Source organism: Rhopilema esculentum, unplaced genomic scaffold (genome assembly GCF_057945365.1).
Source record: "Rhopilema esculentum isolate cy_ngs unplaced genomic scaffold, ASM5794536v1 HiC_scaffold_36, whole genome shotgun sequence".
NCBI classification, from domain to species: Eukaryota; Metazoa; Cnidaria; class Scyphozoa; order Rhizostomeae; family Rhizostomatidae; genus Rhopilema; species Rhopilema esculentum.
Window position 1 is genome coordinate 2285814 of NW_028300847.1, and position 17427 is coordinate 2303240.

General features: G+C 35.8%; 2 protein-coding genes across 4 annotated transcripts in view; one reads left to right on the plus strand and one right to left on the minus strand.

Moving 5' to 3' along the window:
* The window catches only part of LOC135688540 (pleckstrin homology domain-containing family M member 2), a 30336-nt gene extending 23292 nt beyond the window's left edge, over positions 1-7044 (plus strand). For all 3 annotated transcript variants that reach the window (XM_089115767.1, XM_089115766.1, XM_089115765.1), the window contains 9 exons: positions 157-238; positions 412-442; positions 802-836; positions 1241-1298; positions 1786-1890; positions 2510-2587; positions 3413-3529; positions 4123-4251; positions 5090-7044. In XM_089115767.1, the coding sequence (XP_088971893.1) occupies positions 157-238; positions 412-442; positions 802-836; positions 1241-1298; positions 1786-1890; positions 2510-2587; positions 3413-3529; positions 4123-4251; positions 5090-5227 (773 nt within the window). In that variant the 3' untranslated portion in view covers positions 5228-7044. The remainder of the gene's footprint in view (positions 1-156; positions 239-411; positions 443-801; positions 837-1240; positions 1299-1785; positions 1891-2509; positions 2588-3412; positions 3530-4122; positions 4252-5089) is intronic.
* Positions 7045-7855: 811 nt separating this feature from the next.
* On the minus strand, positions 7856-17372 carry LOC148957238 (uncharacterized protein C1orf50 homolog). The gene is made up of 4 exons (XM_089115769.1): positions 17217-17372; positions 15836-16029; positions 10423-10563; positions 7856-8195 (listed from the first exon to the last, which is right to left on the minus strand). Exons 1-4 carry the CDS (start codon positions 17239-17241, stop codon positions 7953-7955), a joined length of 603 nt encoding a protein of 200 aa, XP_088971895.1. The 5' UTR covers positions 17242-17372; the 3' UTR covers positions 7856-7952.
* Between the last annotated feature and the right edge of the window lie 55 nt (positions 17373-17427).

A 17427-nucleotide genomic window follows, 5' to 3' on the forward strand; every position in this document is an offset into this window, starting at 1 on the left:
TGGATAACGAGTCGTGAATGCTTTTCTGTTAACGAAACTGTGGTACACAGTCTGCGTTTCTATTTAAATCACTATGCTGCGTGATAGTATGTGAAGTGAGTATATATGTTAATTGTTCATGTAGTAAAGTTTGTTGATAATCTTGTCTTTTTTAAGTTCTCAAATCTGGTCTGTTGCAAAGAAAAACAAGCTATCTTGGTGTAGTTCCACACTGGGAAGCTTCGATTTTTGGACTGAGGTGGGTCGCTCACACTATTACCTGAATCCATCGACCCCTATACTTCTGAGTTTCTTTTGCTTTGTCGGTAATAACGTAAATCAGAACATGAAAGAATCCATAGAATTTATCGATTTATCGAATTTTCTACGATGTTTCGAATAGTTTGCAAAATTCCGTTGTTTGATTTCTAGAGGCCCATCTTTGTACGAGTATTACTCCAAGGTGAGTTTTCAACGTTTGATTACATCACATAGAGGTGCCTTTCTAGAAAATATACGGCAATTTTTAGTCTATCTAGTAGCACCTAACCTAACCTCCCCCATCATTTCTGTATAAATATTTTTGTATCATTTCTGTATCTACTGAAAGAACACACAGTGTCAAAATCTTTTTTAAACAAGATTCGTTTCTTATCAAAAATACACACCTTTCCTTATAATTTAGGCTTCAAAATGAAACCCATTCTCTAAACCAATGACTGCTAATTGTATTGACATAGAATCAAATAACACATTCGCTAATCCTTTAATGTTTCAAATCTTCTGACCAAATTCCGACAAAGCTTTATTACTACATCGTAGGGGAATCATGAATTAAAACAAGTTTTTGATCTACGGTTAGTACCTTCCAAGTAATTTCAATGTTTTTCTTTTAGAAAACCTGTTTATTTCATTCTATCATCGATCGATATCATTCGATGTATAGTCTCGCTTGCGAAAGTCTCTTTAAACATTTTTGTTCGGGAGACGAAGCCTTCAGTCCTTTGTTTTGAAACAATACCGTCTTTAACCAATCAGTGTTGCAGGGTCATAGCTCATGCGCATTCATAACATTCGCACAGCTGTTCTATCTTGGGCCACAAAACTCTTGAAATTCCCGCCAGGGCTTCTAATGCGCATATGCAATGACCCTCAAACAGGGGCTCGTGCATGTCTGGAAGACGAGCGTGATTAATCGCCCGAACAAAAACTAAAAACCTGCCCACTCCTCTTTTCCTAAAAACGTTGTTTGTTGTTGTAGAAATAAGTGCGGAGGCTGTGTTAGGACGAAACCATCAGAAAAGGTTCATGGCTTTAAGGTTGGTAATATGAAACACATAGGTTTGATTGTATTACATGTAAAACCATTAATACTGTCTGACATATCGTGTTTTCTAGGGTATGTAACAACACCTGAAATGCTCTTTGAATAGATTATTATCGATTGTGATTCCGAAAATTAATGGAAATAAATACACCTCGAATGCCGAAATATAGAGAGAAGGGCCACTCCTTAGAATTTACTTTGGTGGGAAAATTTGCACTGCTTGTTTCAGCACTGGATAATTTCAAACGATGAAATATGTTTCTTTGTTTTATTCCGATGAATCCCATAAGAAACAAATGTTTCATGTTTGTATGCTTGTTACTTTAAATCATGTCTACACATCTATATAAATACATGTACAGCTCTGCCTATACGGTGTCGAGCACTTTGTGACAGCCCGGTAAACGGTAATTTTCATTATCAATATATCAATATCACACTTGATAACAATTTGCAGTATTTTCACACTTATTTCCAAGGTTCTTAGCACCGATGGCTCAACCCCTCTGCTAGAATTGGCTGCTTCCTCTGAAGAAGATGCTAATGATTGGATTGTAAACATTTGCCAAGTTGTAGCAGATTCGGTATGAGGCTTTACTGGTTTTTCTCTACGATGCTTTATTGGGTTAAGCTATTAAGGTTGTTTGCCAAGGGTCTTTAGTTCCAGACAACCCGTATAAGCAGCACCAGCCTCAACTGGAGCGCTGGTAGCTCGATCTTTCTATCTGACAATCTTATTGAGTTCCGATTGGGTAAGATAAAGAAATGATGGCTCATTTGATATCGACTAAGTGCTGCAGTAAACAAATATACTGTGAGAAATAGGAATTTTGAGACCAAAGCCTCAACTGTTTAGTTTAGTCGTAATAATATCGTTATTCATGCTTATATTTGGAATACAACTGCCTTAATCTTATCATTTTCCTGACCAATATCTCCAAAGGCCTTTGTTGTGTTGCTCCCAAAACTCTTACTTTCGTATTGTGAACGATCCCAACCTCTAAGCAAGAAAGGGTTCTTTGGTTCTACATTCTACCTAGGGTTTGTCATCATTTGTCATCCCCCTGTTGATGAACCATTTGATTGTGTTCTTTTGTTGAAAATAAAAGGCAGTTCTATCAACATTTTGTCGAATTTGAATGATGTGAACATGTCTAACATCCTAATAGTAATATAAAATGATGTGATCTTTTTCGTAAATAGAAGCATGGCCTAGACAGCCAGGTGCGCCCTTTCATTGAAGGTGTTGCTCCAAGAGCTTTGGCTCTCTCGGCTACAAAGGTAAGACATTAAAACCCTCATCGTGTAGGCATACAAAAACTCATTTGTAAATTTTTGAAATTCCTCATTCGATTTAAATATCCTCTCTGACTTGTGGGTAGAGCATGCAGGTTTAACTAAACATTTTTATATTAAAAAGAATTAGTTACCAAAAGTATTTGCCGGGTTCCAATGGTTTTTGTATCAAGTCTTCAATTCAAGAATGTTTTATGAACCAGTGTCTACTCGGGTTTGGACGTTTATTCAGTCTTGAAATCTTTAACATCCAGCAGACGACACCCGGCTTACAACCATTGAATTCATTTGAAGATGCAAGATTAGATGAAAATCGAAGACTGTTTTGCACTGACAGAGTTAAAGTATTTAGATTATTTCAGGCTCTATTGAATTCTGTTATTCCACTCAAAATACCTTAAATCATTACCTTCAATCAGGTTAAGTTTTTGTTCAACTTAAAAGATCCGGTACAGTAAAAGTGTAAGATATAGTGTGGTGTATACCCATGAGTAAAAAGGTTGGGTTTATGAAAGGGGCTGTATAGGGCTTGAAAGTATATTTTGAAAGTATATATTACTTCTTGTTTTCGAAATCTGAAACCCATGCACCTAAGCTAATTTCATAAGAAGCGTTGTTTGATGGTTTTTTAAAACAGACGACTCCTATGGTTTGACATCTTTTGATAAAAACCCAATAAACTTATATTGCCATCTTAAATTCATCTATAGGCAGTATTAGTGCATTTTCCTATTATGGATTCTCTGCTGCTAGTCTGGGAATATATTTTGCATTTTGCAGCTTTTGATGTCTCGTATTTTCTACCTATAGCTGTACATATTCATCGAAAACTCCAGGACAAAGCGACTGCAGTTAATAGATTCTTGTACAATTCAAGATATCCCGCAGATATGTGTTGACAACGAGGATCGTTCGTTCTGTGCCGTGGTATGCTGCGTTGTTTCCTTGAAAGTATTATGTTTCATTGCTTGTTAACCCAATATATAACAATATAAACTTGAAGGTGCCAGTACATTGGTACCCTCATCCTTCAAAATACCCCAAAGACAATTCTTAATTTTTCAAACGGCATAACTTCATTTGGCAACTATTTTTGTGATTGTAAGTTCTAGTATATAGATCACAGCACGCTTCTCCCGACTTTCCGAACCATGCAAAAAGACCATTTTGCCATTTATATTCAACTCCATATCCAAATGTGACTTTTGTTTTTTCTTTGCTACACAATTACAACAACCTACGAATATTCCAGACACAATAATATAATTGTATTGAAGTATGTTTTAGCAACAATACCTTCGTGAAGATATGAAAGTTTTAATCAAGTTAAATTTTTTTTGGCTTCGCAGATAATCTGTCTCTCATTCACTACTTTTGATTTATCAAAATATGCTTTCTTATAGTTTATATCCCCTCCATTATTCCATTGTCAGTCAAAATATTAAAAAGTCATTTAGCTCCTATGGACTTGGTACATATGATAGTTATTACATTTTAGTATTGTCCTTCCTTTACTTTAGCAAATTGATGATAGTATAGATAGCTATGTGGAAACATCAAAACGAACCTGGGTGTTGAAATTTCACTCTGAATACGAGCTCGGTAAATTTGAACAAAAAATTTTCGCAGTTTGGCATACATTATACCAGGTGAGTGAATATATGAAATCTCTTGAAAATTACGATATATAGATGTTTTTACCTTCATTCTGTTGCTTGTTGTAACTTGAAATTTGATTTATATGTTCCTTTCATCAGATGGTCTTTTTTTCAAAACTGTTTCGCAAAGTCTCATTCAGGTGTCACGGCGTCCTTTTGTGAAGTGTAGACTATGTTTGTAATGTATGGTGAAGTATCTTTCATTCTGTTATGCGTTTTCATAATCACGTCTGAATTTTGACAGTTTAATTGTAATGAAGAATCCAGATGCAAATCTTATTTTCATTTTAAAAACATTGGGTCTGATATAGTATGTTTGGTAACTTAATAACTTAACCATGTCACCCTGAAAGTCATCAGTCGTTATTGCAGTCGTTATCTTATTAAGTGTCTTGCAAATCTGTTCTGTGCCTGTTCATTGCAAAATATTAAAGGAAGTGTGTCCTTCTCTCTATGGCCCGTAGAGTTGTGGTGGTGCTTGGTCTAAGCTACTCACGGCACGATTATCTAAGTCAAAACCAATCAAAACACAGAAAGCTGCATTCGTACCAGTATTTCATTAGCAGTTTCGACAAACCAGCACGCAGTTGCAATCTTTACGGGCACACAGCCTTGAACAGTTTTAACAGATTCGTAGGATTTCATACAAATGAACTACATTCCATCAAAATAATAAAGGAGGTGGATGTGCAGTAATCCTACCTTCATTTTTTATTTTCCATTGAAAACCTTATTGCATTTTTATTAAGAAATTGCTTCATGATGATCGTCGTCTTTTCCAAGATGATTTTTACTTTATTCAATGCTGCAATTTTTTTCATGTCTCAAGGTTCCACTTCAATTTGTGCTGCTCGCTGACAATGACTTCAAACGCTCTATCAGTGTCTGCCTGGCCACTGCGAAGCACAGCACTGTTTCCTCGATCGATGACAGCGCAGCGTCTGTTGCAGCACTTGCAGAATTTTGAATTGCCAGAATACCACTTAGTTACCACGAATGGCATCAGTTATAACTAATGGCTGGCTGGCTGGCTGGCCTGCTAGTGTATGAAGTGTTATCTCGGATACTTTTAGCATTCAGAAGAGCAATGTGATGCACAGATCTAACGTCTATGTGAGTGAACCCGAGGGTTGTCTGACCTGTACGTTGAATAGTAACAAGCTTGACATTGGAACAGCCTTACTTAAATTATATCCTATGAAGAAAGCCTATTGCCTACGAAAAGGAGCTCCTGTTGGATTCCTAAATTTTCTTCCTTTCCTTACCAAGTAGCTTGTTTTGCAGTCATATAAGGTTAACTATGTTGGCCATCTGTGCATGAAAAGGTTTGTATGACCGAAAAGAAAGATGAAATTTCAAGATTGCAGAGGAATTTTGGTGCTGTTGCGTTGGTCGGTATAATAGAAAAATAAAACGAATTGGTAGAGTTCAGCTGTATCAGTATCAGTTGTAGCAAATACTTGTTTATTTTATGACTTTATGAGTCAGTCTTTCTTTCCTTCCTCTACACAAGATTTCTATACACCAGTAGTTTAATAGTTTTTGCTGCCATATTTTCTATCATATAAAGACTCTTTTTATACTGTGCTAGATAGATTTCATCCGCATAAGACTTGTTTGATTGGCCTTGTATATGCGGTGCCAGATAAATTATATCCATGCCACCATGCACCCCCCCCCCTCCCCGTTTATCTTCTGCCAGATAAGTGACTTATGACAACAATCATGCGTAGAGAAACCAAGGTCGTTCTAAACAGCTAATATGCAACCACAACATAAATCTCCTCTTCCAACCTGTTTGTTAATAGAGATTCAACTTCCTGGTGAATGTGGGTATAGATGAAAGTTTATCAAGGTAGAGATGTACACTGTACCAGAGGGCTATCGGAACTAATTCAATTTATTTTCCTATGTGAGCTAATTTGAAGGCCACTTTCAAACCGCCATGAACACAAAGACGATACCTATCTGAACTAATTTTAAGGCGGATAAAGTTAATCTGGTACATTGTAAACTTAGTCTGGATCTATATGAAGTGCACCAAGCTTAAATTTTCATACTGTGAATAGAATTTATTTCTACGATTTCTTTCTATGGTTTGCCATTTCTTATTCTTAATGTGCTTCGTTTCATGATAGATTTGTTGCCATTTTAGGGTGTATTTTTATAAAAGGAGTAGCCCCTTGTTGCCAGAAAGCTTTGCTATTTCTCACGGACGCTGCAAATTTCCCTTGCAAATAAAGTGATTTATATTTGTAAGTAGCTTTATTTTCACGATCGTACGAGCAATTTCACGATAAAAATACCTAATGTCCTTCTAATTTAGAATGGCAAGAACGGTGCCCTGGTTAATATTACTTGAAGAACTATTCCATTTGGAAAATATCATAAAGAACCTAATTGATTAGTAACAGAATTTTACACGACATTTTGGAAAGTTTTTGTATAGAAAGTTTCTTCAATGTTTTTCTGTAAATTCTTTAAGAACGACAAATTTTGGCATAAGTACTGAGTCTGATTCTAAAATCAATCGCAAAATTTTTCCACTGTTTAAGGCGGAAATGTTTTGCGTAAACTTCTCTCAGAATTAAATTGTTAGTTACCAGTTCAATATATCGCACTTTAAAACGGTGTAAATTATTCGTTGGGTTCTGAATATACTTTCTAGAATTTTTATTGCTGTTTACTCATGACAATAAAAAGTTAATATAAAGTTGAAAATTTCCGATTGTATTTCGAAGGTAATGTTAGAAATATTTCAATTAAAGTTTTTATCTTAATTAATTCGTGTTTTACTGATCTGTGCTCTTCGTTTGTTTCGTTTGCTTTTCAGTTCGAACTGAACCACTTCATTTTATCTCACTAGAACTGCTTGGGGGCTTTAAAATTTGTTATGGTAACTCTATAATTACTAAGGCTTCGTATCCACTGCAACGTTTTTTGTGCCGTTTTTATAACCATTCGGTTTTCTTCAGCCATACTTCCACAAAAAGGATACTTCTATCCAGGTAGCAACAGCAACAAAAACAACAGCAACAACATAAAGCGAGCAAATCCCTACCAACAACGTGGCTTCGATTGACGCTTGTTGCTACAACAGCGTTTGACTAAATATCATAAGAACATACTGTGATTAGAGACTCGCTAGATTGTTTTAGCATTAAAAGTATTATCATCAACGTTTATTAAGTCACTCACAACAATCCAACAGGCAACAAAATATTTGAGAACGATTAATGGATAAATTATTTTATGTTTTTAATATTCAATTTTACTTGGAAAAATCCTGCACGTGGCTGCAAAAAGCAGCTTATGACAATAAAAATATGATTATATGGGATATAAGCTTGGGTGACAAAAGTATAGTGAAGTTTCAGCAAAATCTTGACATGCCACTGCAAGACTAGCTTTGAGTAAACAATTTCCGCACTAGCTAATGCGCATCTTTTGCCATGCTACAACATGGCAAATATGGAATTTTTTACCACGGTTTGGACTAGCTCTTTCGAACAACTGCAGTGGGCTTAAGTTCAATACTTTTGCCATTTTACAATAAGGATAAACTGAGTTAAAAGCTCAAATGAAAGCAATTAAGTTCTGATTTCCAAAGAAAATCGTTATCGCTTTTAGACCATTTTGAATATACTTTGGTCACCAAAATGCTATTTAAAGTATATTCGCCTCAAACAAATTCACTCAAAATGCTCTTCGATTAAAGGTTTGTCCGTATTGTGATGGTGATGAAAGTCATCTTGTTTCTCGTGCGCAGCGTCCACTAGATAATCTAACCTCGGCAAGCTGTTGCTATGGAATATCCGGTCGATTACTTGTAATTCATCATCTCGAACTTTGATGTTTTCCTCCTTTGTCCAAGACATGTCATGCTCTAGCCTGTACGCGTCGACGAAAGTATGCGGGCAGGAGCTGCCCCATTCCTATAAAGAATCAAACAAGATACATTGTTAAGTGAAATAACTCCGAAAGCAATTAAAAAAGTCCCAACTGAATTTTTTTGGAAAGAATTCGCAGCGACGGGCCTAAAAGTTGCTGCAGTCCGTTGCCTTGCCCAAAATAGATTTGCAGATGTAAATTTCACGCCTCAGGTAGCAATAAATTATCACATGGCAAAGCTACAAAAAAAGGTTCTTTCTGGGAACCTGGGAAACAAGACAACAAGTTTTCTGTTAGGTGAAAGTATTGTGTATCACGAATGGTACGCACAAACTTTTATGCAAGGGCTTCTAATTTATTGGGTTTAGAGAAAATTTCCAATAAAATATCTAATTCAGTTGTTTGCATCTCTGTTTGTCTTTGGCGAATATTGACTATGTGAAAAACTGATTTGTGAACCAAATGGGGGATATGTTTACTGACTGGCAGAAAACTTCAACATAGATGGTGCTCTCTACAATGCCAGCTTTAGGGAAGATGAATCTGGTTACCTGTTTATACTTATCAGCCAGCTTTTTTAGCCTTTCATATGATGGGTACACGTGGCAACATGGTATTTTACATTAATAAATGGTGACATCTCAATATTCAAAGGACAAGTATGATCTTGAAAAAACATCAGAATGTAATTTAGTTTCAATAAAACACTTTGCCAAGTTTGCCAAGAACTCAATAAAGTCTCAACACTTTGCAAAGTCTATCAAGACCTCAGTAAAGACTCAAGTCAAGTATTGTATTGCTAGCAGGAAGAAAACTTCGGATGCATGTAATTTTCATAGCTTTTGATCTATAAAGATCAAAAATCGTAGCCTGATAAAAGGCAACTGAAACAGCACTTTTCAAAGCACATAGATTGCCTACTTCAGGTCTGCAGCTTTATCTGTTAAAAAAGTCCTGGACAAGGAAGCTGAACGTTTCCTTGGAATCTTGTTCCCAGATTCCGATACTTTTTGCAGCTCTGTCGCATGGATTAAAAGAAATGTGGGTATGAAAAATTGTAGGTCCTTTTTCAAAGGACCTTAGGCAAAGCTAAAGGAACGGAAAAACAGTAGCCAAAGGCCAAATCTAAAAGGAGCACCTTATATCTGTAACAGGCAGTCTTCAGTAGAGTTAATATGCTGTACAATCTTTGTGCAATATCGCAAATAAACAAACTGTTTACATTGAAAAGGATTTTAAGCTCGTATGAACCATAGTGACTTTGTTACTTGACTCGCTTCTTGACTTATCTGCCTTAACAGGTAACGGCTTAATTTTTAACATATGATTCAACCAAACTAGCAACAGCGGTCAAGATAATTTGCTTTGCTACCACCATACACGTTTGTCTGCAAAAATCTAAGAAGCTTTCATAAAAATTGATCACTGATCAATCAAACCCTATTGTGTTTTACCATAGACAATAGAGCCGAGTATCAATTTACGTGCCTTTAATTTACTTGTGTAAATGCATATACGTACAGGCATATACAGGAAAATGAAAACAAGAAATTGCAATATGAATCAAATGTTTTAAAAGCAGCAGCGAAACTTTACGTATTTATAAAAATTTTCAAAAATTTATAAAAATTTTCTGCTAAATAGACTATTTTATTGTAGTAGTCAATTTATCATTTGATATCAATATTCTTGTTTAATCATTTATTTGATGCTAGTAACAATTGGGTGCAGCTATGCTTCTTACACTATAATGCAGTAAAAGGCTGTTACAAAAAGCCAGTCGAAGAGAGGAATAGAAAGTGTGCAAAAACGTGATTGAGTGCAAAACAAGTGCAAAAGGTTCACATCAGTAATCCTTGCAAATGTAAAAACTGTATAGCTGATGAAATTTATCAAATCTAACAATTTCGTACATAAATCATCCCTGGTTCGGCTTAAAAGGATTTTTCTAAGTTGATGATTTATTAAACTGTTGTTTAATTATCCTTTTTACCATATTTGCTTTAAAAGACTGTTTACCACAAGCATTAAAACACCGGTTACATACAACGGTGTCTTGATAGCCTTTACCTTTATGTTTGTCACCCGTTTGAGACGAGTTACACCCCCTTTCTATTATACCCCCTTTATATACACCAAATAAAATGTAGATGGTTTCCTTTAAAAAATGCGTGTAGAGAACTTTGGGGAAATTTCTGGAGACAAAAGAGAGAAAGACTTTGGAGTCAATTTTGTAATCCTGTAATCAAAGACAGTTAATCGATAGCATACCTTGGGAGAAACGATTGAAAAGTAAAATTCTCCCGATGCCCTTTTGTAGAGATAATAAATCTTTCCAGGAATCTTCTTGAAATTACATTTGGCATGGTGCAGGAAGTTGGCTTCGTGGGCCTCCTCAAGAACTGACCGGGCCTAAAATAAAACAAACTCTGAATAAAAGCTACACAAAAACCGCAACAAACTTGAACCCATTTAAGCCCATTTAGGCCAATCTTTGGTCTTCAAACCTTTAATATCTATAATCTTTAACACGGTGCTTCCAAAAATCTATTTTTTGTCATATTTTAGCTACCGAACCGAGTGTCATTCCAAGGCAAGTTAGCAGATAGGAATCTCCTTATACCATTGTTTGTTAGGCTCATATTTTCAGTCGCTAGCAAATTTTCTGTATCGGAAATAAAGATTTAAAACTTTCAGTGTTATGCAGGACAGACATTGTCAGCTTGTTTGAAATAAATTCAAATAACCGCATCTCATTGCTTTGGAAAACAACAACAACAGTTTTCGGTATGAGAACCTTTCTTGGCCTCATTTGATAGGCATAGATTAGGAGTTGATCAATGACAGCAGAAACTTATTTTTGCAAATTATGGGAGGGAATAATGAAAGTGCTAGCAGAGAAACAAGCTTGAACGAATCGTTCTATTGGACAGTACATGAGATTACAAGATGAACGGAAAACCAACGATGTATTTGTACACAGGTAAAACGAGTCTGGGAGTGTCTGCACAGTAGATAACAAAATCCAAAGACAAAGGTTAGTCATATATGGATACGATCGGTGAACATCTTCAAAGTCCCTCTAAAGCTTATTGACAATTGTGTCAGCCTTAGTTAATGGTGTCAAAGCGAAACCGCATCTGTTCTACTGATTCTCAAGATATTCTTTGATACAATTGCAAACGGGAAAGAACATATCCCTTTTCTTTATAAACAAGGGTACAGTTTGATTCTAGATCAACTAATTTGGTTTAAGTAGTACCTTCTGCTCATACGTAGATCTCTTCGAAATTCATTGCTGGAGGCATTTACATATTATGCAACGCTCATTAGGCAGATGTAGACGTTTCTGTGATATTGCATTGTGGGTAGGTTTAGGCGAATATGTAAACAATTGGTTTTTCACATTACGTAACTAGTAATACGTTCATGCAACGGCGTAAAAGTTTGGCCAGTAGCCAGAACACCAGGAAATTCATTATACAAACAGAAACCTTTGGGTAGTAAGAATAATGCATGACAATATATTCAGTAATTCAGTATAAGTCAGACTAGGCCGCTTCAGTTTGCAGCTGAGCAAAGCAAAATGAAGCTTTTAACAAGCCCCAACTCAATCAACCGCAAATTAGCCGAACTGCAATCTTACATATAGCTCAGTCCTTTACCTTCAGATACCAACAAAAACCAAAACAACTCATAGCCCAAACACCCTATGATAATATCTATTAGAGACAAGTAGAGCCTTCTATCGACAAACTGTTGTCACAGATGAAACAAATATGCGCTAGAAAATCTCAATGACAAAAGATGTTTGTATACATTATTGGGTGGCGTTTTAAAGGTTGATCTAATAGCTGCCGTATACATCTGGGATCTTTGATTAAGTATAAAATGACGAAGGAAAATTTGCTCGACAAAGCACAGAATCTATAAGTCTCTTTATTACTGCATTCTAAGACAAATTATCCATGGTCTTATTTGCCATAGCATTTCTGGTTTAACTACTCTTTCAAACGACTTGATCCACCCGGCTTTGTGTGAATTCAAGAGAAATCTCGGATTAAAAGCACAGGATCACTCTTTCAAATGGTTACTGCTAGTGAACATAGAAACTGATAGATTTCTCTTTTAGTTGAACCATTTTTAATGACGCAGTAAAGATTTCTTCAAAGGACCATTGACCTGTCCCATCGATAAATGGCGGAGACCTGCGACCTACTGAATGCTCGTGAACAGTGAAACTTAAGTGTAAGAGGTTTGAATGAAAAAACAAAGTCCAATCAAACCGTACAGTCACAGTCACCATCAGATCAAAATTGTGTATGACAAGACTGAAAGTGAAGAAAATTTCACTTTACTTCTGCGTGGGATGCGGTGGTATCAAAGATCTATTATAGCTTGTTAGCCGGTTCGCAGTAACGTGGCCGTCGAATTTGACTTCCTGGAAAAAGCGATTCGTTTCAGGACTTATTGCAGACAAACAGAGCAGTGCGACTTAATGCTGATATCTGGTGGTTAAGGCATTTGGCAAATGAGAATTTGGCTCTAGGCAAATAACAGATGCCTGGCTCACTTTGGACTAGCAAAGGGTAGAATTTGGTACAAGGATACCAGGAAGTGGCGACATACTTTCATTTATCGCGCTGAAAGGACATGATTTAGCTCATTTTGGTTCATAGCAGTTGATTATAGCAGTTGATTATGACAGCTGCTTTGTAACAAGGTTGGAAAGGTCATATTGAATTTCAATTGGAGCTGTGCATCTGGGCAGATACAAGCAGGGGAATCGGTGAATTCAAAGGAGGTTGCATGCGGAAATTAATGTAAACTATAATGAAGAAGATACACATGAAGGTTTAGACGCGATAATATAAAAATCATCTTGACAGCATAAACAACGCGAATATGAATACCACTCTAGAAGAACACTGTCTTGCGCTCATTCAAATTGGACCTCAACCATCAGTTGCAGTGAGGATATCAATTTATTTCACATCCATTATAAATGGCTTGTCTATGCTGACGGCCGTGCTCGGTAACCTAATGATCCTATTCATACTTTGGAAATTCGAAAGGCTACACTTTCCATCAACCGTATTGGTTGCCAGTTTGTGTCTCTGTGATCTGATAATTGGCTTGATAGTACAGCCTTTGAGCATTCTGATTCGTGTCCTTGAAATGAAGTACCACAGTAACTGCCAAATGAAAACCGCCTACAGATATTTTGGTATCTTTGCAGTCGGCTTGTCAGTTGTCAGTATTGCAATGGTCAGTGTTGATCGATGCTTGGCCGTCACCTTTCCGTTTCGTTATCAAAAATTCGCTCGAAACTCTCGTTACGGGAAAATAGTCGCTATTGTTTGGGTCACCTGGGGCTTACTTTCCGTTATGCCTCTAATTAAAGGTATTCCAATAACAATTAGCTACCAGCTGTTGTTTGGTTTAGTAGTTGGGTTTTTTATAATGATAATTCTGTCCTATTTTAAAATCATCAGAGTCATGTATCGACAAAGGCGAAGGATCGCCGCGGCCGCACTTATTACGCGAAGTATTCAGTCATTTGACTTTAATCAAAATCAGGACGATTCGGGAGTATTTCTTGGAGCAACAACAACCAGAAGAATGCGCAGATATTCAATTAATATTGATAATAGTCAAGCAAATAGACATTCTGAAGGTCCGCAAAATAGAGTAGCAGCTCGATCTTTGAAATTCCTTGCAGTTCCACCGCTTATTGTTGCCGAAAGTGAGTCAACCAATCCCAAAACGTTAAATTCAACGACAAATATAATGTCTAGAGGCTCGATACATTCGTTGATTGATTCAACCAATCTTTTAACTTTACCTTCAACGACAGATATTGAATATAGACGCTCGCTTAATTCATTGACTGATTCAACCAATCTACTAACATTACCTTCAACGCCGGATATTGAATCTAGAGCCTCGATCAATTCTTTGATTGACTCAACCAATCGCCTAACGTTACCTTCAACAACGGCTATTGAATCTAGAGGCTCGATTAATTCATTGCTCGATTCAGACGGGGACTTCAAAATGCGACGAAAACGGGCGCAGTCCATATTTCGCTCAACACGCGATTTTGCGGCAGATGTCGTAAAACGATCAGTAAGGCGGCCGTCGCAACGAAGTGGAACGAGTACTGTGGTGATTGTCGTAACACTTTTACTTATATGCTACTTACCAAAAAGCATACTGTTTTTAATATCTGGCCGTTTTCAGTACGCAGGAGATGATGTTTATATAGCTGACACGTTGAGTGACATGTTTATGTTTTTAAACTCAGCTCTGAACCCATTCATTTACAGTTTTCGATCAAAAAATATCAAAGATTGCATATATCAGCTAATAAAGAGAAAACAAGATTCTTGGGAATTGGACAAGTAAAGGCTTCTGTACCTTACATATAATTGTGAATGTTAATATTTTATTCTTTGTTATTTTAACCTTTAAAACACTAACAGCAATATAAATGGTGTGAAACATTAAAGATATCAAAAGACTTTACAACAACTCTTTCTTTGTGAATGGCTGCTTATAATCTACTAACAAAAAAGGATTTTGATCCATATTTTATGTCCAATTCTTCCATTGTTATGCCATTACTTAAAGGCACTATGTCCTGACACATTTTGCTGGCCATTTACATTTTCATTGGTTAGACTATACAATGGACCTATTGTCACGTATCCAATCAGCTAATTCTCAATGTTTGATTGTTTTCTTGATCATAAAAGCCCTGCAGAGCCTATTGTTAACTCTGAGCAGTTGACTGACAGAACATAGTACCATAACATCTATTCAGGGCACTAGAAATGCAACTGGTGCTACTTGAAAATACTGGAAACTTGTCAGGTAAGATGAGCCTTATTTTGATGCAGAAAAATACAATTTTAGTAAAATTTATATAAAATGCTTTCTGGGAACATCACCAGCATTGCCTACAGTTAAAACCCATTATGCACAATCAGAGAAACATCCTTATCAAAGGCATTTGTTTGTGGAGAATTACTATTTATTGAAAGGAAGTGTTTATTATCTTTTGAAAAGAAATTAAGGATAGATTATACGTCTGCTATTTGTCCTTTGAGGAAAGCTATCTGGATCTATCATTTTTTGTCTGCTTTCTGTATTTAGTAGGTTTTCACTTTGGCTAAAAAATACCTGGATAGCCATTCCAAGCATAATTGTCATTCATCTACATAAGTTGCATTCAAAAAAATGAATATATAGACAAGCACTCATGAACTTGATTTTGAAACAAACTTATTTGAAGAACTCATTTTACTCATGAATCAAAAACAAACTCAAGATATATTCATAAGAGTTCAGATTTTCTTGAAGTCATAGAATGCTTGATTTTTATGTTCAATACATGTAGGGCATATTTGTTTTCAAGATAGTGAATTTTGTCCACATTCAACAAACAGGTCCTTAAATCTAGGAAAACAGAACATTGCCACTGCTATAGAGACTATTGATGTTAAAATGACCTTGGATAATTCTTCATAATAACTGTCAGTCATTATCAATCAAAATCATTACAGATTATCAATCACAATTTTAAGATTGATTCTATTTTTAGATTGACTCTGTTCAAAATAAATGCATAAGAAAATGTGTAAGCAGAGGTATCATTCGTTCATATATTCTAAGCTCTAACCTGCTGTTGAAGGAACTTTATCTGTTCAGCAATGATTTGAAGTTTACTCCCAGCTGTCGCTTTAACAAATGAGTCTGCATTTTTTACTTCCCTTGCTAATTCTACAAGGTCATAAGGAGAAGATTTCTTTGCTGCTCTTGGGTTAACAAGCTGTCTTGTTGCATCACTTTCATCAGAGACTATCCTTGCAAGACCTGCATTTATAGATTTATCCATTAATCAGCTTTAATATCAAGATAGACATTAAATTTTAGCAAGAGAGCAAACATTTTTGGCAACAAATGTAGCAAAAAAATAAATTAGCAGAACAACATAAATGGATGCTATGTCCCTCATCACTTTTAAGTTTATTGCAATAAACAAACTTTCAAACTACCATGGCAATCAAAATTTTAACACAGGTATCAAATAAAAGGGCAACCACAATCTGTTTACCTTCAAATGAATTCAAATCATGCAAATAAATACACAAGCTAAACAGCAAATATATTATTTAGATACAGTGTTATTGTAACAAGGGTGGAGATAAGATAGCTAGCCTTCACAAACTCTTTAAGATGGAAACTTTGAAAATATTGACTCATCAAAATCTATATTCATTGTATTGTGGTATGGTGCAACTGGCATCCAGTTCAGATGTTAAATAAAACTTAAGGCAAATGTCACTAAGAAAAGAAAGTGTATTGTCAAAAATGATAGCCAGTTCCTTAAAAGAAGGAATAGAGGGATACGATTAGATAAGATTCTCTGATTTTGATTAGCAACACAAAGCTAGGTCACCTAGTCAAATCAAAACTAGATTATAAGTATAATTTTGGGTTAAAAATTCACAACACACAAAAAAAGATTCTAAAACATATGGAAACATCAACTGAGCAGAATTACAAACAAGACACAAATATCAATGTCACAAATTACAAAAATTTGTAAACTTAACTGATATGATATGAGGGAAATTTCAAAAGCCTTTTGAGAACACTTCCAGGATAAAAAAATATTTCCTTATCTAAACTGAAACAAATCAGTACAGTCACCAAAGATTCATCCTCTCCTGGTTCTTCTGATGATACTTAAAGCAGGATCCTTGTAATTAAGATGAAATGACCAACAAGAAGTGAGTGGCAGCCTTGAAAAATTAAATTTAATTTATACCTGAAGATGCTGCTTTTGGAAAACTAGATTCATACAAACTGCAATGGTAAACCATTACATGACGCATGTGCCACATCTTAACTATAACGGATATTCATTGTATGGACCTAAATCAAACCTTCTTTGCACTTTGCAGTTTACATTTCTACTACGTGGTTGAGCGGTCAATTAATTATCGATTTACTTTGTAAAAAACATTACATTGCTCTTATAGAGTTCAAAAACTTACCTAAGCTTACACTGCCCTGTTCCATGCTGTTATTGTAAATGATTTTTGAGAAATCTTCTCTTGTAATTTGATAATTTGAATCCTTACATAATCACAATTCGAAAAAGTTCCATAACCGAAGCCAATCTGAGGCTGCATGTTTCAATAAGAGGTTACATAGTACAGTGCCCTTTGGCCTTTGTTGTTGTTGTATTGTTTACACAAAGGGCTG